Genomic DNA, 22858 nt, shown 5'->3' with positions numbered 1-22858 from the left:
GGTGAAATAATGGTCGTAAGTACTTCGACCATAGACCCTTTTTGAATTGTCGTACGCTAAAATACCAGAATCTCGAGTTTCATAGTGATCGATCGAAAATTCAAAATCCAAAAAACACGTTACTACGTAATTTTCTAAGTACAAAAAACATACGAAAAATCATAACTCCCGAATCACAAGTCACATAACGTCGATCTCGGAACCCATCGATTCGGCGCAAAGTCCTCTATAATATTTAATTACAAAAACAGTTTGTTGCGCCCAAATCTTAGTGCCCATTCCAAAAAAACCGAAAAAAAAATGTAAATTTTGAACTTTTGAAGCCCCAAATTACAGGAAAAAACGGCTTCTACGGTCTCGACACAAGACGCCAAATTTGATCACCGACTTTCAAACTACCCAGTTCCCGAGTTTCAGAAACATTGTACAAAAATTAAACATTTTCAAAAATACACCTAGGGGGGGAGGGGTGTTCAAAGACCCTCGACTTCGGGAATGCGTCTTAGAAGAGCCTAAACCAAAACGTTTGGTGAAACAATGGTCCCCCTAAGTTGAAACCTGTCCGAAAAATACTAGATTGTCTAGATTAGGTACCTACCTATTTGTGTATTTATATTATATTAAAATACAGTATTTGTAATTAAGGTGATTTGTTTTGAATGAAGGAAAACGATTTTTGTTATCCGACAACTTAGATTTACTTTTAAACTTTCAAACGATAAGTAAATAAGAATCGTGGGTGAAGGACTTAGTATTTTAACAGAAGCAAGCTGCAAATGGTATTGTGACTAAAATTTGAACCTCTGTACTTGACTATTTTATAGTTTTATGCAGTTACAGTGAAAACTGTCTAAAGCGGACCCTGAATAAAACGGAAAACTATCCAATACGGAATTTTTCTATGGTCCCGGCACGTACCTATAGTTTTATGTAGACGCTCAACCTCAATAAAACGGAACCTTTACAACGCGGAAACGGAACTTTTTTGTAAGTCCCATGCAAGTAAAAACCTTGCATAAACCGGAAAAATGACACGCGCGTGTCAAACCTAAACCAAAAATAAGGTATAAAATATAGATATGCCGATATCGATATGCGTATTGCGTATGTACAATGTACATCGTTAAATAGTGATAGATAAAGAAGATAAAATTGTTCTATTGAACATATTCGTACAATATAATATGTACATTATATGTACATATACAATGTATATTATCGCATCTTAAACGATATGAAATATCTTCTTTGTAACTGTGAAACAGTCTTACACTAACAGTTGTACGTACAATTTTAATTTTATTTTATCTTCCGTTCATCGTATTAAATATTAAAATGCCAAAATATAAATGTCTTTCATTAAATGAAAAATATCAACTGATCGATATGAGTACAAAAGGACATTCAGTAAGACAATTACAAAATATATTTAATTGTGGAAAAACTCAGGTTTACGATACTCTTAAAAATCAAAATAGAATTAAAGAAGAATGGTTAAAACGTAATTTCATATTTTTATTTATTTTAACAATGTTTATATAATGTACATTATATGGATGAGTGTGTACGTAATTTAAAAACGTAAATATAAATTATTTTATATTTTTTGTAGGAAACTGTAAAATGATAAAAGCAATAAAACATAATGATAATGATATTATTAACAACGAAATTTGGGATTGGTTTGTAGCTGTACGAGCTAAAAATATTCCTGTTTCAGGACCAATAATACAAGAAAAGGCCCGTGAAATTGCAGTACGACATGGTAATCATTCATTTAAAGCTTCCAACGGTTGGTTATCTAGTTTTAAAAATAGACATAATATCGCGTGGAATCGAGTTTGTGGTGAGTCGAATGATGTAAATATTGATAGTGTAAATGAGTGGAAATCGAAAATATCTGAATACGTAAAAGATTATGATGCATGTAATATTTACAATTTTGATGAGACTGGACTTTTTTTTCATGCGATTCCAAATAAAACATTAAAACTTAAAGGGGAGCAATGCAAAGGTGGAAAGTTATCTAAAGAAAGATTAACGGTGTTACTATGTGGTAATATGGTCTGAGATATGGAAAAGCCTCTAGTGATAGGAAAATCAATTAAACCAAGATGTTTTAAAAACCTAGATGTTTCAAAATTACCCGTCATTTGGTGTGCTAATAAAAAAGCTTGGATGACCGGATCGATAATGGAAAACTGGCTTATTCAGTTTAATAATCGTTTGATAAGAGAAAATAGAAAAATTATTTTATTCTTGGATAATGCGTCTTCCCATCCAAAACTTATTTTATCAAATTTAAAACTTGCTTGGTTCCCACCAAATACAACATCTTTAACTCAGCCTATGGACCAAGGTATAATTTATTGAGTTAAAATATATTACCGTCGTATTCTCATGCAGTCTTTGATTGCAAATATTGATCAAATAAATAGTACTTCAGAAATTTCAAATAAAATAACAGTTCTCGATGCAATACAGTGGTTAGATGGCGCTGTAAAATTATTGAAGCGAGAAACGATTAAAGCATGTTTCACTAAAGCTGGTTTTACCTATGACGATACAAATGGTACACATGAAATAGAAAAAATGAACGAACAAATCAAAGAAACCATAAGTGAAATGAACTTAACCGTAGATGAAAATAATGTAAATGATTTTTTGATAATTGATACCAATTTGGTAACGGAGAGTCAAGAAATACATTCACAAAATGATTGTGAAAGTAATTCATCTTGCGACGAAGAAGAAGTAATGCATGATGAAGTCACAACAATTAATACATACAAAGAAGCATTAATTCAAATAAAAAATCTACATTGGTTTGCTATTGATCAACAAGATGATAATCTTCTTCAATTGGTTTCATCGATCAAACAACATACAGAACAAAAAATAGCAGCAACCGTAACAAAACAAAAAACTCTTCATCATTTTTGGAAATGCTAAATGTTTATATGTAATATTTAATTGTCGTCTTATATGTAGTATGTAATATGTAATAAAAAACCTATATTTTAGTTTAAATTTAATGAATTTTAAAGAATTATATTATATATTTAAAACAAAATATTGAAAACTATTCTTTGGTATTTCTTATTTATTTGAATTGAATAATCCGGATTTTTTCCGTTTTATTGAATAAAGCGGAAAACTGCTTAAAGCGGAATTTTTTGTTGGTCCCATGCGATTCCGCTTTAGACAGTTTTTACTGTATATGTTTATTTTTTTATGCATACATAATAACTTAATTTATGACAAGTCTCAAAACCTTTAACGCTGAACAATAGGTATAGTAATTACAAAATAACAAGGGTAAATATTATGTTTTCTATTCAGAATTATTGTGGTCGTCCATTTGCGGACGATTTTAATCACACATAAGAGAACGAGAAATTGTGAACCCAAAACTTTATCGGTAGAGAAATTTATGAGGATTCCATTTAAGTGGTCAGTGTAACAAATCTTCCAGTAGTTAAATATATAGCTTTCAAAAAACATAAAAAAAAAAAATAAAAAACAATACAAAATTTGATTTATCAATTATTATAGATTATAGATTAGTATAACCATTAACCATGGTTGTATATAGTTTTAGAAGGTTACCATTTCAAATCTTAACCAATATTTGAGGTTATTAATTAATTTTTATTGTTTTTAATTTCATGATAAAGAAAAAATGATTATTATCAATTTTGATATTTTTGATTTAATTTTTAAGTATTTAAAGTATTTTACATTTTTTGTTTTGTTTAATTGAATAATAATTTCACTACAGTGTACAGTATACAAATTTCAAATCTAAACAGTTCTCCTTAGATGTGGTTTTTGTAGTCGTTCATAGTTATTAGTCATCATTTGTGTATTCTGTAGATTTTATTTTATATAACATTGTTATTATTTCTAGGTGCAATGTATAGACAAAGAATTAAAATCATCGCAAAAAACAAGTTAAAATCATGCTATCTACAACAATTACATTACTCAATTCATGTAAGTTTGGTATAGTGTTACAATTTCTTTAATAAGTGTATTATTTATTTAAATTTTTTTTTTTATTTCACATCTAAAGCATTTTAAAAGAATATGGAAAAGATAATTATTTATCTTACAAAGTTACAATCGGGTATGGATTGATTACTTGAGAATTTGTAATTATTGAGTGTTCAATTTTATAGTAATTTTAAATGTTGATAGAATTAATAATTCATAATATTAAATAGTTTATATATTTATAATATAATTATTGATTTTACTTTTCTCTATAACACATAGACAATTATAAATAGTATAAGTATACTCTATAAGCACACCACTATAATACAAAGATGTTTGCTTATAAAATTTGAATAATATTGATTATAGTAACTATTTTACATTGATACAATTTTCATAATAATTTTATTAATATTATTTTTTATTATTTTTTTCAGCTTTAGTCAGCAAGATACAATAATTGACATAGGCATTTGTCCAGGACAATAAGGAGATTATTCTGTTTTGAAAAAAGCTTTTTACTAACAAATTTTAAGTTGTAAACTTACACATCTCTATTATTCAACAATGTATTCTTCAGTTCATAATTTTTTTATATCATATGGTTATATTTTTTATTTTTTAATGTATATTTTATTTTATTTTTTTTTGTTTGTGTATAATGGCAAACATAAGCCATAAATAATAAATATATTTTTATTTCATCATTATAATTTTTAAAAGATTTATAAAATCACAATTTTATTATTTATACATTTTTTATGTGTGTATCTTATGTAACTATTTACCTTAAACCTAAAATACATAATATAGGTTTAAGCAAGTAGGTAAATACAATTTTTAAGTTTTATATATGGTTTATATGCTAATGTATATGACATGATCGTGTATTTCTATAACAGTGCCTTGATGTTATTGGTTTACAAAGGAGCACACATGCACTTATAATCTTTTGTCAATACATAAATTAGCAATAACCAAAATTATGAGTGCTGTGGTATACGGATTCACCAGTGGCATTACAGATATAATTTTTTTTTTTGAATATTCAAGTTTAAATTGTTTTAAAGTGTGGAAAGATAACTTCAATATTTAAGGTTATGGATAAAATGTGTGTTACCAAATGAGTTTCATTGAACACTATTTTTTGATATTTTTGATAATTCATGTGTGAGGTCAAAATTAGCAAAGTTCCGAAATATAGTATCATACAATTTTATAATTTATGATAAATCATAAGTCATAATCATTTACAGAATCGTGAAATAAACATTGATACAGCTGCAGATGTGCAAGAGAGCCAAATTAAGATAAAAGTTAGGAAATTCTGTTGTAACGATATCATTGGTAAGTATCATTAATTACTTTACTAATTAATTTGTTTTGTTACATTCAATTTTTGTAATGGCCCACGCTGCATTATGCCAGCAGGGCCTCAAATCTATCAAAAGTCTACTAAAAATACTCAGCTCGTAATTGAAATTTTCCATGTAACTTACTTTACTAATTACTTACTATCTATGACGGTTTTCTCGGTAAACCGTTGTTGTAATAAAATAATAATATGATGGCGTATAGTACTAATGTATATATGTATATATATATATATATATCTATATTACGTATGAATAATCGTATTATATACAATATCATTGCAAAATATCATATACGGAGCGAGGGCAGTAAATGTCGAGTTAACAAAATATAATTATTAATGAGACTACGGCAACGAGGAGAGAAGGAAAAGCGAGCAGTCGTGGTGTGTTACGACTCAGTGACCAGTCAATTTTTAATATTCTTTTCTTGTTTATTTATATTTTGTTTTGAGTTAATAAATAATTTGTTCATCTTTGTAAAAGGGCTTATACTCATTGAGAGTGATTAATTCTCAAAGTACGCACCTAAGCGTTTGTGGCGAGAAAACACTTATACAAAATAGTAAGACATTATAATACTATTTTTCTGTCAGTACTCGTTATCGTGGTCAGCTGGAAAATAGTGTTATTTTGTCTAGGCCAAAGAGAACCCACTCTCAAACATCCAGTACTCGTTATCGTGGTCAGTTGTTTGAGAGTAAAGCAACCTTAGAGTTATATAATATAAACCCTCGTAGAATCTTATAAAACTAGTCTTTGTGCAGTACTCGTTATCGTGGTCACCAGAGATTGGTTGCGTAAGCTCTTACTGCAGGTATCTATATTTACTTGTTTGACGGTTTGGACATTGGAAGCCGAAATACCTATAGTATACGTCAGGCTCTGGCACGGCGTATACGACACCGTTGGCCGAACAAATATTTTGCATAGAGGTCGATTTGTTCTCTGAGGGATTCTACACTAGGATCAGTTTTTCATTTTTCCAAAAAGGTCAGATAGCCTGATTATATTAATTAAGTCTGTTAGCTGTTACGTTCATTAATATTTTTGAAATAGAACCAAGACACAGATTACAAATTTTAAAAAAACTTTTGTTGTTTATTTATAATTTTTTATAAATATCTTAAGTTCAAATATGACAATATTAATCAAAACCTTAAAAATGTTCAAATTGATTATAATAAAAAATATGTATAAATAGTTTAATTTTTATATCTTTAGATTGAAAAATTGAAACAAGAATTCTCATCAATACATTGATTATTTTAGTCAGCTATTCATATGGGCCACAGCATGTTTTGTAAGCTTTTCATTGATGTGTTTAAAAGTTTAATGATTCGTATTTATAAATCATACCTTATACCATATTATGTGTCAGTTCACCTGTAAATTGTTAGGGGTTATAAAGCCCTTTAGAAGCAAAAAGTATGTGATTCACATTCATACTGTTATCTAAAAATACTTAAAATATACTACTAATATAATAATATAATACTTAAAACACAGTTTTTTTCATGGCCATTCACTTTTAATATTAATAAAAATAACATTATTTTTTAATTTAAAAATCATATTTTAAAAACAATGTAATAGGTATGATACCTTCTTAATTATACAATTTTTCTCTTAATAACTATTATATTTTTGAAAAAATGTTTAACGTTTTACTAAATAAAATAATTCAACAGAAATATAGTTCTTGAATAGTTAGATGATGTTTACAGCAACCAACAGCTTTTTTGTTTTGTACTAATATACATTGTTTCATCCTCATTGTAACATAATATTTTAAGAATTTGGAAGTTTCTCGTCTTAGGCGCCTTTATTGTTAAATAAACCAGCAGTAGGTAGTCTGTAAACTTGCAAGAAGGATGTAGGTTGGCATAGTGTACCGTAAGATTGCTACAATTGAAGTATAAACATTAATAATATGAATTTATATTAACTATTCAAAAGTTATTTTACCTCCAAAGAATTTTGGTTCATCTTTTTTTGTTGACATATTTAAAACCACACGTTTGCGATAAATAATTTGTTGAATCCATAGCGACACAAAACCCATATAACATTGATTTCCCAATCATTGAGCCAAAAAATGGTTTTCTCTAAAACATAATTAACAAGATACCTATAGTGAGATATAACAATGTGGTGTTAGGAAGCAACAAGTAAAATTATTGTTTATTAATATAGTTGAACAAACTTATCTTTATTACTGCTTCAGATGCCCTCGCTGGATATATGCGGTATTTGCGATTTATAACATCAGATAGTGAAATAAAAATATTTGAGAATTTTTCAGTTTCTTCACTGTTTGAACTCTTCAACGCATTGATGTTTTCTATAAAAAGTAATACATTTATTTTAAATAACATTATGTGTATTAAGTAGATCTTAAGGTTATTATATAAAATATTATTTATTTCTTAACTTCTTCAACAGTTTCATGGGGAAAATGGTAAGCGCTGCGTATCCCAGCAATAAAATGTTAACACGCACCATATCAAACACCAACCGACCTGTATGTTTTATGTGTAATAGTGTTATAGTTCAACTAGCAGTGGTTAGGTTCGCCGCGCAAATACTAGTGAGCTATGTGGTGTAATGATGTGTAAGGTGTGTATATGAGTATATGTGTTTGTGTGTATAGATCGGTCAATGAGAAATAGGCTGTTTAGTTGATCCAGACCCAACAATAACACATCTCCTACAGTGATAAGTACAATTAATGATATAGCTTATTTATTTTTCGTAAGTGGACAAGTAGAAAATTTACAACATACTCAGGGATAGGCTCCAATTTGTTGTTGAACATAGCCATCATTTCGGTGACCAGTCCTCCTCAAAAACATCAATAGATCACCGTCTCTGTTTAGTTGCTGTACAGATTCTGCAATAACCCTTGTTGGATTTTCTCTTTCAGATCTAGAAGTGCCATCTCTGATCTAAAAAAAATAAATACATACAGTTGACATTATTCAACCGCAATCAAAACAGCAATTATGTTTATTCAATTATTGATAATAATTAAACAATTACCATGAGATTATTGATGCTTTGTTGAAATTCTACAAAGAACTGATTTTCCACAATAGTCAGTCTTTCTGTTTAAAATACAAATAAACATAAATATTATTATTAAAAATATAATATCTTTGACAAAAAATGATAATTTAAAACAATTTGCCATGCTAGAGATACTTTTAAAAGCGACACTTATTTATCAACAAGCATGGTACCATGCACACCATTAACAAAGCACAAATATTCACAACACAACTACTATTTACATATTAACCTAATCTCTATAAGGGTGTTAAATTAATTTTACACCACGTTAAGCTTATGAAAGCAATAATAAAAAGATAGAGCAAATAGAAAAAAAATATTTATTAAATTAAATACAAATATCGATGACACTTACTAATTTTGTTTTTAAGAATTGATGTTACACTGTCGATTATTTTAAACATGTACCTAACAATAACACAAACATAAAACACATAATACATACATATAACACAAACATTTATGGGATAATGCAACATAGAGAACATAGTATGGTCAGTACAACTAAGACAACTCACGAAGAAAGTCCCAAATATTAGGGTGGCGTCCAATTTGAGTGAGCAACGTTGCATGGAAGGATTCTAAGTAATTGTTGGTCAGGTGATCTTGACCAAAAACACTTAAAAATCGTGGACCAATTTGCAAAAACCAATAATGGTAAATGTAGTCCATCAGGAAACAATTCATAACCTCATTAATTTCGGGAAATTGTAAGGTATAATTAACAATCGTATTTAATCCATCTTCCATACAAAAATTAGGGCACCCCGGATGACCCCTTTCAGCCGGTATATGAGGCAATGCTAGTACCTGAAATATAAAATATAATTGAAATACAATAATATTAACTTGTAAAAGAGAAAATCAAATTTACCATTCTAAAAATACGAGCTACTACATCATGCCTCTTCACCAAGTTCAAGACACCATTCACTTTTCGGTGACAATATCTAACAACCGACTATAACATTAAAAATAAATATCATTAAATTTATCTGACAGGTATGATCAACAAAATATGTTTGTTTATATTACCTGGGTATAATGGAACCAACAGCATAGTAAGTTACTGTTAGGGAAGATTTGCTGGACAGCATTCATAAGAGCACGCTCATAATCAGTAACAAAATGGATTCCATTATAATTCAAAGGTAGAATATTGCGTATCACAGCGAATAACGCACAATACGTTTCCTCTGTCTCACTCCCCAAAAGGACAAAGACCATTGGAAACGCCTAAATTGTAAAAAAAAATATATATTTAGAGCATAGTTATAAGTAATAACAAATAATATAACTATAAACAATTGCTTACTACACTTTTGTAGAGAATCTGAAATGTCAGGAAAGATCGCAAGTCCATTGGCACTTGAGGTAGCGTCTTATACGTACCATCTATTCCGACAATCTCTACTGTAGCCAACTGTTCACGATACTTTTCAATTGCCGAAGTATTCGCAAAAATAATTCCAACAGTTAATTGAAAAAGGCAGTAGAAGGAATTTGGAATGTTGAGGCATAATTTGCATTCCGGGGGTCTCTCAACATTTCTGCAAGATCGTGCATGTCCTGAGGTAATTGTGGGCGTCTCGATAGTCCCATCCTTTTTGTTCTGGCTTGTGTCTGGAGGAATGTATAGCGAATGGCAGCCTGGGGATGCCTACCAAAAGTTAAAAAACATTATCATATAATTAGCATAATATATGTATTTGTATTTCAACACAATAATTAAGTTAATTAACTTACCTAATTATTTCGCTATTATAGAGACCTCGAATTGATGGGGTTGTGATTGTCCGATCAATAGCTCTTTCACCTAGAGCGTTCCTCAGGAATGGCACATTTAAATCAATTTCATTCGGATCATGATTGTGTGGAACTACAATCAAAATTTGGTTGTCCATCTCGTTTCTACTGATAGACGCTGAACCATGACATATAGGACGATTGGGATTTTTTTGACGCTCACAAACCAAAGTTATTCTATTGATGAGTAACTCTTTTTTATAATATTTATACCCAAAATTATCAACATAAAATTTTGAGTTGAGCCGAATGCCAGGGATTGTCCTATATGTTCTTGCTTGTTGTTGTTCTTCTTCTTCTCCTTCTTCTTGTGGCTGATTTTCTTCTTGTTCTTCTGCCTGTGGCTGATCTTCTTGTTCTTCTGCCTGTGGTTGATCTTCTCCTTCTGCCTGAGGTTGATCTTCTTGTTGTTGCTGTTGTTGATCTTCTTCTTGTTCTTCTTGAATCTGAATGGCAGCAGGACGTTGGGCGTAGTTGTGGTCTTGTAGGAAGAGGTTGAGATTTGGAACACCGACTTCTTCGTGATTGGCTGGAATGACATAGTCATGATCTCTCAATGCCATTTTACTATGCTAAACTTAAAAAAATATTAAACAAACAAAAGAAATATATGTATAAATATAAAGTCGGTTGGTTTTAAGAAAAACCTTTTATATATACTTATAGGCAAGTCACAGAGATTGGTCTTGAGAAAAACCGTTTATTTTTTTTACTTACAGTAAAATCGCAGAAATTAGTCTTAAAAAAAACTGTTTTTTTTTCTCGTAGGTAAGTGGCAGGTAAATGGTAGATATATATAATAAATTAAAAAATTTGTATTAGTATCACAGTCATTCACAGATATGATAAAATATCTAATTAACATAATTATTTGTTTTGTTACATTTACATAATATTAATAACTCTTAAAATAATTCATTAATAATTATTCACTTTACATAAACTGAAGCTATTTCAGTTAGAACACATAGGTACATAATTTAGGTAATAAAAATAGAGATTAATTGTTAATCTTATTTTCAGTGTCTTCCACAGTTGATAATTCATGAATTATTAATAAGAAAAAGTTTTAAGTTATTTGATATGCTTTATAAATATTTGACTTAACAACATTGCACATTCTTCCAGCCATAACTGCCATGCAATTTTCAGACATATTCAATTTTCCTAAACAGAATAACTGTATAGTTATTAAAATATTCATAAAAATATGTGTAACTGTTTAATAAAAAAGACAAAGTTATGGTTAAGTTAAGTATTGCAATTTTCAAGATGTCATCAAAATAGCTATACTATAGCCTAACCTATCATCAACCAATGACCATCACAACAAGATCCATGGTGTTTACTGCATTCAATATATTTTGAAGATTTTTGTAAGCAGCATTCAGTATTTTTAAATATGTAATTATAGAAAGTTAGAATATTTTAAACATTGTAACAATCAATCTGCAGAATTCTGTTCAAGTAATGATGATCAAAAGCACTGGTATTTAATTTAGATAGTGGCAACAGAAAACCTAAGTGATCAGTGATAGTTTTAAAATAATACATCATGATCTTTATTAATCAATATAAAATAACAATAATAATATTTATTTATTTATTTCCCAACTATAGTTTAACAATTTATAAGATAAACAAAATTAAATTACAGTTGTTAGACATTTCTAAGCCATTGGCTGTGTTCATAAAAATATTAAAAGTCTAAACAATATAATAACAATAATCTATCTATATATATAAGAGAAAGTATACTTTACCAATAATCAACGTACAGCCAAAACTACCGTACGGATTTATTTGAAATTTTCAGGATATGTACTTATTACTATGTATAGGCGCACTAAGAAAGGATTTTTCGAAATTCTCATTTTAAAGGGTTGCTCAAACGGGGATTTTGAGATTTACGATGGAAATTTTGTTAATAATTTTTGTTTATAAATGGTTGCTATAACAACCTGATTTATGTGTTAACACATTTATCACTTTATTATTACAGCTAATTATTATTATTATGTATAAAAACATGATAACATGAAGTTGTAAAATACCCTACGCATTTAGGTGTTTTACTTATTATTTTCGAATATTAATTATTAATGCGTCTTCGTATACGCACCCCAGTTTATGTACGGTTATTTCTAATTCTTATCTAAAATTATAATTATTATCAATAATATAAGCCGTGAGCCTCTAGCTGTTACTATAGCTACTCTAGCTTTGTATATAATTATTGAAAATATTGTATTTATTCAATATATTAATTATTTGAATATTTTTTTTAAAAATGTCATCGATTGAAGACATTTTTGTCAATAGAATGTTGACACCTCAAATAGTTGTACCAATTATCGGTGATGGTGCCTGCCTTTTCCGTTCAATATCATTTCATTTGTTGTAACAAAGTACAAAGTAATCAAACACCAAGAAACTTTAGGGTTTCCGACTAAAATTAATTTACGCAAATGGAAAATTAAGAAATTATCTGGTCTAGCATATAATCCCACTATTGATTATAAAAATAACATTGGTACTATGAACCAAAAATGTAATTTTTGTAATGCTCTCAAGTGGAAAGGCGAAACTCCTGGTATGTGCTGTAATATAGGTAAAACACAACTCGATCCCTTACAGCCGCCCCCAGAACCATTACGCAGTTTACTTGAGGGAGACCATCCTGATCATGATCACTTCATTAATCGTACTAGGAAATATAATAGTTGTTTTCAAATGACTTCGTTTGGTTCTAAACAGATTGTTGAAGAAGGTTTTATGCCAACATTTCAAGTGCAAGGCCAAGTCTACCATTTGTACGGCAGTTTGATTCCAAATACTCAGGAAAACCCACAATTTTTACAAATATATTTTGTTGGCGAAGATGAAAAAGAAGTTCAACTTAGATGCTCTCTTTAACCAGAAGTTAAACAAGCATTAGTCAAACAGTTACAAAATATGCTGCATACTGAAAATAAGTATATTTGAGAGTTAAAAACCACAATAGATAATGCAAGTCAAAATAATACTAATTTTCAGGTGGTTATTCACGCTGATAGAAAACCTGCTAATGGACACAAAGGCTGTTATAATGCTGCAACATGTAATGAAGTAGCTTTAGTTATAGTTGGGCAGCAGTTTGAAAAACGTGATATTATTATTCAAAGCCACGATAATCGATTACAACGGATAAGTGAATTACACAGATCCTACGACGCACTTCAATACCCTCTAATGTTTTGTTATGGAGAAGATGGATACTCAATAGATATTTCTCAGAAGGATGCAACTACAAAATTAATTACAGATAAAACTGTATCTGCTGCCAATTTTTATTCATATAAAATTATGGTAAGGAAAGAACAAGATAATCATTTGCTTCGTTATGGTCCATTGTTCAACCAAATTTAGTAGATATGTACGCAAAAATAGAGACTGAAAGATTAAATTTCATTAGAAATCATCAAAATAAGCTTAGAGCAGATAAATATATTCATTTAAAAGATACCGTTGGAAGACAAGATGTTGACGCAGATCAACTTGGAAAATTAGTTATATTGCCATCATATTTTACAGGAGGCCCACGATATATGCATGAACGAGCCCAAGATGCACTGACGTACGTTCGACACTATGGCAGCTCAGATTTATTCGTAACTTTTACGTGTAATCCAAAATGGCAAGAAATCCAAGAAGCACTTTTACGAGGACAAAAACATTACCATCGCCCAGACATCATTGCAAGAGTATTTAATCGAAAAGTTAAGGAGTTAATAGATCTGTTGACAAAAGGAGATTCGTTTGGGAAAGTGAGGCGCCATATATATTCAGTTGAATGGCAGAAACGAGGCCTACCTCACGTACACATATTACTATGGTTGGAGAATCAAATTACATCAGATATGATAGATAAATTCGTGTGTGCTGAGATTCCGAATCCAGATGTAGATCCTTTACTGTACGAGATAGTAAAGGCTAACATGATACATGGACCATGTGGACTTTTGAACAAAAATTCTCCGTGCATGAAAGGAGGTGTTTGCAGCAAACGTTATCCAGTTACGCTCATTCAAGAAACTCAAAGAGGTGAAGATGGCTATCCAAAATATAGAAGGCGATCAACAAACGATGGTGGTTTCAAAGTGAGTATTAAGTCAATTGACTTAGATAACAGGTGGGTTGTTCCATATACCCTGTGTTATTGCGTACTTTTAGTGCTCATATAAATGTAGAAATAACCAGTTCAATCAATCTATAAAATATGTATGCAAATATGTCACAAAAGGTAGTGATCACGCAGCGTTTGGTTTAGGAAAATCTGACCATACAGATGAAATAAAATATATGAAAGTGGCAGGTATATAAGTAGTTCCGAAGCAGCTTGGAAAATTTTAGGTTTTTATATACACGATAGGTATCCAGCTATTATTCATCTTGATGTTCACCTAGAAAATGGACAACGTGTCTACTTCACAGCAAATAATGTTGCCGAAAGAATAGAAAATCCACCAACAACAACTCTTCAGGCTTTTTTCCAGATATGTCAAACCGATAATTTTGCAAGAACATTGCTTTATCCACAAGTTGCTTCGTATTATGTGTGGAAAAATAAGAATTTTGTTAAACTTAAACAAGGCCAGAATGTCGAAGGTTGGCCAGGAGTTAAGAAAGATACAGCTTTGGGTAGAGTTTATACAATCCACCCAAACAATGTTGAATGTTACCATCTTCGTCTTCTTCTTCATTACGTAAAAGGTCCAACATCGTATTCATTTTTGAAGATTGTGAACAATATCGAGTATCCGACATTCCAGGCCACATGTAAAGCACTTGGATTATTAGAAGATGACAATCAGTGGGATTTTGCTTTAGAAGAAGCAGCATTATGTCGTTCACCTAATAAAATGCGAGAACTTTTCAGTGTAATATTAATATTTTGCCATCCCTCAGATGCTTCAAGTCTTGGACTAAGTATAAGGACGATTTTTCAGACGATATTCGGCGACAATATTATAGACACATCTAGAAAATAATATAACAGACAGTGAACTTTATAATAAGTGTTTGGTATTAATTGAAGACTTTGTTTGAATCTAGGTGGAATAACTTAAAAGAATATGGTTTGCCAACTCCTACAAGATCTGGTGGACTTTTAGAAAATAGAGAATATTTAAAAGAAACAAGCTATGATTTAAATGCTTTACAGGAATTGTTTTGCAGAATGAACCCTCTTTGACTGAGGAACAGAGGTTTGTTTACAAACAAACTTTAAATAGTATCAAATTAAATTTAGGAAAATGTATATTTTTAGACGCTCCTGGCGGAACTGGTAAAACTCACTTAATCAATATACTTTTGGCTAAAGTAAGAGGCTCATATGGGATTGCAATTGCAGCTGCATCATCAGGAATTGCTGCTACGCTTTTACATGGAGGAAAAACTGCTCATTCTGCTTTCAAGTTGCCACTCAATCTGAACACCATCGAGATTCCAACGTGAAATATTAATAAACAATCTAATATGGCAAATGTTCTGAAAAAATGCAAGCTCATAGTTTGGGATGAAAGTCCAATGTCTCATAAGAAAGGCTTTGAAGCTTTAAACAACTGTCTGAAAGATCTAAGAAATTCAAATTTATTAATGGGAGGAGTCACAGTACTGCTAGCTGGAGACTTTCTGTTTGAACCGCACTTTACAAGCCCACGTATCTGCGTCCACCCAATTCGGCTCATTAAGATAAAGCCGAATAAAGATGAACTTTGTCTCTTGTCATATCGCGATTTTGCGATTGCCGGCGATGCTAATCGCCTGCGCTCGACATTCTCGACCGGCTTACCAGTTCGCTCGCATCCGCCGATTAGGCTGTGTTTTTACGTAAAAGTGCCGACCGCGTTCGTCCAGCTTTCGTTTGTGTCACTGTTGACCATACGTGTATGGGTCCTATTCCGGCCGTTTCGGCATTCTGTCAAATTCCGTTTTTTATGTCATCGCCTCGCTACGCGTGTGCATAATTAATTACGCGACTTTATGTCATTCTATATTTATATGCAAGTCCGGTCCGTTCGTTTCGACCTCGAATGAGGTACATAGTGTGGAGTACATCCTATTCTATTTTATTGTTATTCTACTTCCACTCCGTGAGCCATTAGTCGTCGTATCTTTGGTGTCGCCGTTACAAATTACAATATATGGGTTTTTTTGAATTGCCGACGCAGAAATCCGCATCGGGAAGTCCGTCGTCGATGTGTGTTACGTACGCCAAGCAGTCGGGTCGTCAGTTGGCAGCACCGCATCAAAGTCACACCGGGTGATATTATCAGACTTATTCATTTTTATCATTGCCATTATCATTTCCTTTTTTCTTCATTATCACTTGTATTATTATTATCATCATTGTTGTCATTGATATTATTCACATATTGATCTGTCGATCGTATTATGATATTGTATTATTATTTATTCTCTGTATGTTAATTAGTAGCTTTAGTTAGTGAATAATTTTTTAATGTTCCTACCATTATTTGGGCGCCCATAAAATTATTTGAATGTCTACGCACTATTATTGTATTATTTTTCTTTAGTCGAACATTATATGTATTGTGCGCTAAGCGCCTCCATAACATTCTGTTTATTATTATGAATTACATATAAAGTTCACCCTTATCGAAATCGACGCGAGTCGGAGTAGTCCACTGCTAAAATACATGTAAGAATTATTCCGGCGCAACACTTTCGACAAACTCTACCAATCGTACCCAGAGGAACTCGAGCTAATGAAATCGCAGCATGCATCAAGTCTTCATATTTGTGGCCTAAAATAGAAAAATTTTCTTTGACCAAAAATATGCGAGTACATTTAAAAGGAAACAAGACTGCTGAACAGTTTTCTGAGCTACTCTTAAAAATAGGAGAAGGAAAATATCCAGAATGTGAAGAAAAAATTACTTTGCCGACAGGATTAGGTACTGTTGTTAATACTTTACAAGAACTTACATACAAAATATGTATGTAATAATGTATATGTCAATAAGCTATGAGGGTTAATTTTAAATTTAATAACACCTAATGGAAATTGGAAGTGTGTTATTTGTAACATGTAAAGTATTATATTATTTACATTGTAAAAATAAGAAAATTATTTACTTTATAAGTATAATGATATATATTAAGCTGTTAATGTACAAAATACAAATAAATAGGTAATTATGTTGAAATTGTTTTACAAAAACGTGGTATTTGGGTCTATAGTTACGTAAATGTAGTACTTCCTAGTCGAAAAACTTATTAATTAGGAGTGCACATGCTATTAATAAATATTTAATATCTAATAAACAATAAGAATAATAGGATATATTACAAACAATTCATTTAAGAACATATTATTAAGGTAAAAATTAAAAAATATAAGTTTTACTTACGTTAAGATGAACCAAATACCAACTTCCTAATAAAAGCGACAAACGTAAAATGACCGTTAAAGTTATTATAGACGGTTATTTGCTATTTGAAATTTTAACGGACGAATAAATAATGTATCCGGTGCTGGGGACCAGGCTGAGGAGTTCTAATACTCAAAAATCGTAGTTGAACTGTTTACAATGTCGAATGGTTGGTAATAATTTGAATTTTTGTATTTTGAGGTTAGTGTTCGAACTTTGAATAATCGAAAATTCCTTATCACTGGGCCGAACTCTTATCACGGGGCCGAACTGTACCCATCCCTACGCAGTGTCGCGGTAGCGTACAATTATTGTATTATGTGTCTTGAGTGTTATATCTATGTATGTGTATCGTAACGACGACTCGATCTCGCGCTACCCCCCGCCAGCCCGCGCGAGCGACCGATCCGCGTTTCTCGGTTCGTTACGACCGTTTCGTGGAACTCACGTTCTCTTGCTTCTCGACGCCTGAACGGTCAAGTTGTCCCGAAGTATTAACACTCACACCGCCGCGCTGTAAAAACCTTTTTGGTGTTTTGTTCGCGTCACGTCTAAGGACTGTTTTATTTTTTTGTATATTGTCCGTCGCACCCGCGACTCTTTAGTTCGTGTTCAATTATTTATTTGTATAACAATAATAAACTTGTTCATATTTTTCAAAATTTCTTTCAATTAGCTCGTGTTCGAAGTCGTCTTCGAACACTCTTGTTCCGGTCCTTTTCTTTTTAGGGGCAACAATCGTCGACGTACGCACGTCCGACCGACGCGTATGTTGTTGGCTGATAGTGTGTCAACCATTGACTTGATACTAATAGACACGAAGTGATTGCACGCCGGGCGAGAAAAGATAGAGGGCGCTTTTCGGTGACTGAGTGACTGTAAAATTATCGTATACCATAAAATCATAGAGTAATAGAGTATTACTCTATGCATATTGCTTAAAATATATTTTGCCATTATAATATAATATTAATATTATCATTCATCAATGTCTGATCATCGTACGTGTTTATACTAGCAAAGCTGTCTGAATTCTAATAAAATTTTAAATTGTTTTTATTTAAACATGGGTTATAAATGTATTATTTGTGGAGTAGCGAAGCAATGTGATACAAAACTATTCAGGTAAGTTAATTAGGACCTGAACCATAATTTAAATATTGATCTAACTTGCAAGATAATTATTCATAATGAGTAATTAAATGTGAAGAAAACAAATTGATAAACAATGTTGTACATGAGTTATTACTTAGCATAGCATTTTTAAATCCGTAAAATATTGCCGCGCTTACATAAAGTTCGATATAAAAAATCAAATTGGCGAAGGTGCACTAAATTGCATTTGTTCCGAAGTTATATATATAATATATTTTATTTGTATCGTTAACTCGGTTGAAGTAACTGATTTCATTAATAATTTAGCTCCACCAGGACCACTATCAAAAGAACTAGGAGTCTAAGTCAATATAATTAAAATATATGTAAAAAATAGTAATACATTTTCTCGATAACCTATGTCTATAATGTAAATTTCTTGGCTTGTGCTGTGCATAATGATATACATCAAAACTTAAAAAAGCGGGCAAGTGGGTACCGCTCTGCTGTACATTAGGTGCCGTGTGGATCACTATTATATATTATAGGAAAGTTAAATTTGAATCCAATGATAATTATCATTGTATACGAAAAACGATTCTGAATGAAGATGATTTGTCAGCCTAGGATATAATTTCCAGTTGTTGGTGAAAAAGGTGGTTTATGTTTTAATGGCCTGAATACACCAAAATTTAAGTTCTTTTATAATTATTGTAAGCTAAACTTATGAAAAATCTTGTATTAAATTTTCAATTCTTAGCTACCTATTCAAACATTTTTATGAATTATACCTACAAAGTAATTTGCAAATATTCATGGTTTTGACGAACTTTCGTCAATATTTGAACTTCTAATGCTAATAAAAAAAAAACTGTGCCTATGTATTCTTATAATTTTTTAATCACTATAAGAATAACTTATGAGGAACTTTGCATTAAATTTTCAAGTATTTTGATTGGGCCAAAAAAATTTTATCGACACTTCAAAAATATTTTTTCAGAAAAAATTGAACATTTCAGTTATCTATAAATAACTCAAAAAAAGTCAAAATATTTTGAAATTTAAATCACGTAAAGAAAACGCGAATCTTATTAACTGGTAAAATTTTTAAGTATCTACGACTTATACTTTTTGAATAATAACAAGGATATTTATTGAGGATAAATAGTTATCGTTACGCTATTTCGTAAAAATTTAAAATTCAAACGCACTTAAAATTTTTCTTATAATGATACTTCGAGTTTTCTCTATAGATACTTTTAGGAAAACTTATGGAAAACTTAGTGTTGTATTTTTAATCCCTAGTTATATACACAACAAATTTTATGATTTTTCAACTTCAAAATTACTTGCAAATTTTCGCGTTTTCGACAGATTTCGTAAAAATTTGAACTATAAACGCTTATAAAAAAAAATTGTGACCAACGATTTTTAATTTTTTTAGCTACAATAAAAACAACTCATAAGGAACCTTGTATTCAATTTTCAAAACTTTTTGGTCATCCAAAAAATTTTTATCGACACTTTAAAAAAAATTTCTCAAAGAAATCGAAAATTTCAGTGGTCTATAAATAACTCAAAAAAAGTCAAAATTTTATGAAAATTTAACTGTATATAGATAACACTGACACAAACATTTTTTGAAAATTTTAAGCATTTACAGTGATTAGTTTTTGAATTACAACCATAAAAAAAATCGATTTGGTCTAAAACTGGTTTTGCGTAAAAATTTCCGTTTTTCCGTCATTTTTTTTTTTTGTTTTTCTAGATTATTTTGAAAACTGTTGGAAAATAAAACTTTTGACCTCTATAATACACCAAGATATTCACTTTTACATCGGAAACCACCCCCATAGTTTGAAATTGGAGCATTATTTCGAATAGTTATGCTGTACACACACAAAAACAAAAAAAATAAAAAAACACACATCATTGTAAAATCAATACATTCATCACTTCGTTCAGAATCTAAAAAAAATTATAATTATAACAGGTATATAATAAAATATATAAAATAACAAATAGGTAAAGGACCAGTTAGAGAAAAAACTATACTGATTATTGCAGATGTCACGTGTAGGCCACACATATTTACCATTATAAACGTATGCGTAACTATCCAAAAGCTCAGTCAATTTTAATTTTAAAAAAAAATTAAAAATACTGGTCTTTTTATTTACTGTCTGTAAGGGATTTAAATAACAATAAAAAATATATTCAGGTCTTAATTGTGTAATCTTATATATTACGTTTACAGAAAATCTGACTGTGTTAATAATATAGGTTTCCAACTGATGACATTTTAAATTCCGCATGGTTAAAAAGATGTTCAATTATCAAACCTCTGGTGTCACACAGAGTTTGTAATTTACACTTTTTACCTGTAGACATCAAAGAAAATGGTCTATTAATGCCCCGTGCTGTTCCGAGTCTACAACTGAGTAAAAATCTTCATACAGATCTCAACCACGACATCAACTTTACTAGTTATGTATGTTAGTTTATTTGTCTTTATCTAAATTTCTATCATATTTTAAAGTATATATTAATGTTTTAGTGCAGTTCATATAAATAATGAATATTTGAATGCAAATGGTTCACCACAAAGATCTCAGCCTTCTACCTACAGTGAACTTAAGTGTGTATTTATTTATTATAACAATTTTTTTTTTCAAATGTAATTTAATTTTATAATTTTCAGCACATTATCTCCGTGCACACCTGTTAAAAGACTAGGTTCAATGGATAATCCTAGGTACTTCAATGATTTATCTGATAAACATTTTAGTACTCCAAGAAGAGCTAAAAGGAATCTTACATTTGCTAAAAAAAACATAATGATACTAGAAAGAAATTGAAAATTGTAGAACAGCGCAATCGGAGATTAATAAAAAATGTGAAGACGTATGAAGATTTTATTAAAACATTGCAACACACAAACTTGTTGTCTGAAAATGCATCTCAATTTCTACAGGTAACCATTAGTGACTCATTCCACTGTATAATAGAAATAAAACAAAAATGTATTCCCAATATTAATTAATTAATTTTATATTCGATAGTGAACTAAATTTGTTACATGGTTTTTGTATTATATAATTATATTATAGAATAACTTTTAATAACATTAATTGAACCTCCATGTATTAGTTACTAATGTCTAAAAGTAAACTTAATAATTTCATTTTTATAATATATTTCATTATATTCTACATATTATATTATAATATATAGTATATAAGTATATTGTGTTGTTGCGTGCCAGTATCAGATTTGAATCCAAATGGTTAATTTGAATGAAAGTTAAACTTAATAATGTAATATGTCTTTATTGCATATAAACAAAATACATGTAACAAATAAAATAAGTGGCTGAGTGACGTGAAAGTGCTCAGTTGTTGATAGCTTTGGTACATCTGTCGTTGCTGGTCTTCGGGCTCCCTTATATATCGTGGTGCGTCTCTTGTTTACGTCGTGCGGTCGCCTTTTGGGTGAAACCAGGTGTCCTTGTGGTTGTTGTTGCAAATTCGGACACGAATTTGAAAATGTGCAATAACATCTCAAATGTATCATTAGAGTACTATAATTATTGGTGCGCTTACTATTCCGACGCAATGTGGTCATAGTAGCAACCGCATTGCCCTCGACACGAGGCATGGTTATGCTAACTTAGCCTTGATATCTTGTAGATATCTTACAGATATCTCATAGACCATAACAGTGTATTGTATTTATGTTGCAACGTGCTCTGATAGTTACAATATATAAATTGCTACATTCCACATTCCACAGCCAACAATAACCTAAACACTGGGGGTGCAACAAACACTTTTATAAATACGATAAGGGTAAAACAAATAAGATACTAAAAGGTTGTGTGCGCAGGTGATCAAATACAGATTTTCTTAATATATTAACAATCATCAACGGCGGCGGAGCGGCGTGAGAACGCTGGCCACATCGACAATATTTGCATTGTAACAAGTTATATTATATGGCGGCATCGTTCAGGGTCAAAGACAGATCATCGCACGTATGCTTGTCACCCGGTAGAATATTATAGATATACAATTACCA

General features: G+C 30.7%; 5 protein-coding genes, 1 long non-coding RNA gene and 1 pseudogene across 6 annotated transcripts; 5 read left to right on the top strand and 2 right to left on the bottom strand.

Moving 5' to 3' along the window:
- Nucleotides 1–1386: 1386 nt before the first annotated feature.
- LOC114130159 (tigger transposable element-derived protein 6-like) lies at nt 1387–2070 on the top strand. Its single transcript, XM_050203790.1, has 2 exons — nt 1387–1501; nt 1691–2070. The coding sequence occupies exons 1-2, from the start codon at nt 1387–1389 to the stop codon at nt 2068–2070; spliced, it is 495 nt and encodes a 164-aa protein (XP_050059747.1).
- A 325-nt stretch (nt 2071–2395) lies between these two features.
- Nucleotides 2396–2952, top strand: LOC126551036 (uncharacterized). Its single transcript, XM_050203789.1, has one exon. The coding sequence runs from the start codon at nt 2401–2403 to the stop codon at nt 2950–2952; it is 552 nt and encodes a 183-aa protein (XP_050059746.1). The 5' UTR covers nt 2396–2400.
- Nucleotides 2953–3665: 713 nt separating this feature from the next.
- LOC126550913 (uncharacterized) lies at nt 3666–4544 on the top strand. The gene is made up of 3 exons (XR_007604951.1): nt 3666–3833; nt 3911–3996; nt 4437–4544. It is a non-coding gene; the product is annotated as an uncharacterized LOC126550913 (long non-coding RNA).
- Nucleotides 4545–6988: 2444 nt separating this feature from the next.
- On the bottom strand, nt 6989–9316 carry LOC126550905 (uncharacterized). Its single transcript, XM_050203450.1, has 4 exons — nt 8963–9316; nt 8415–8479; nt 7341–8320; nt 6989–7277 (listed from the first exon to the last, which is right to left on the bottom strand). Exons 1-3 carry the CDS (start codon nt 9192–9194, stop codon nt 8159–8161), a joined length of 459 nt encoding a protein of 152 aa, XP_050059407.1. The 5' UTR covers nt 9195–9316; the 3' UTR covers nt 6989–7277; nt 7341–8158.
- A 507-nt stretch (nt 9317–9823) lies between these two features.
- On the bottom strand, nt 9824–10989 carry LOC126550902 (putative uncharacterized protein DDB_G0274435). Its single transcript, XM_050203447.1, has 2 exons — nt 10191–10989; nt 9824–10104 (listed from the first exon to the last, which is right to left on the bottom strand). The coding sequence occupies exons 1-2, from the start codon at nt 10811–10813 to the stop codon at nt 9921–9923; spliced, it is 807 nt and encodes a 268-aa protein (XP_050059404.1). The 5' UTR covers nt 10814–10989; the 3' UTR covers nt 9824–9920.
- Nucleotides 10990–13663: 2674 nt separating this feature from the next.
- LOC126551035 (uncharacterized) lies at nt 13664–15746 on the top strand. The gene is made up of 5 exons (XM_050203788.1): nt 13664–14389; nt 14463–14604; nt 14724–15169; nt 15328–15463; nt 15559–15746. The coding sequence occupies exons 1-5, from the start codon at nt 13664–13666 to the stop codon at nt 15744–15746; spliced, it is 1638 nt and encodes a 545-aa protein (XP_050059745.1).
- Nucleotides 15747–17091: 1345 nt separating this feature from the next.
- On the top strand, nt 17092–21851 carry LOC126551034 (uncharacterized; annotated as a pseudogene).
- The last annotated feature ends 1007 nt before the right edge of the window (nt 21852–22858 follow it).

Source organism: Aphis gossypii, chromosome 3 (genome assembly GCF_020184175.1).
Source record: "Aphis gossypii isolate Hap1 chromosome 3, ASM2018417v2, whole genome shotgun sequence".
NCBI classification, from domain to species: Eukaryota; Metazoa; Arthropoda; class Insecta; order Hemiptera; family Aphididae; genus Aphis; species Aphis gossypii.
This window is presented reverse-complemented; position numbering and strand designations above follow the sequence as displayed.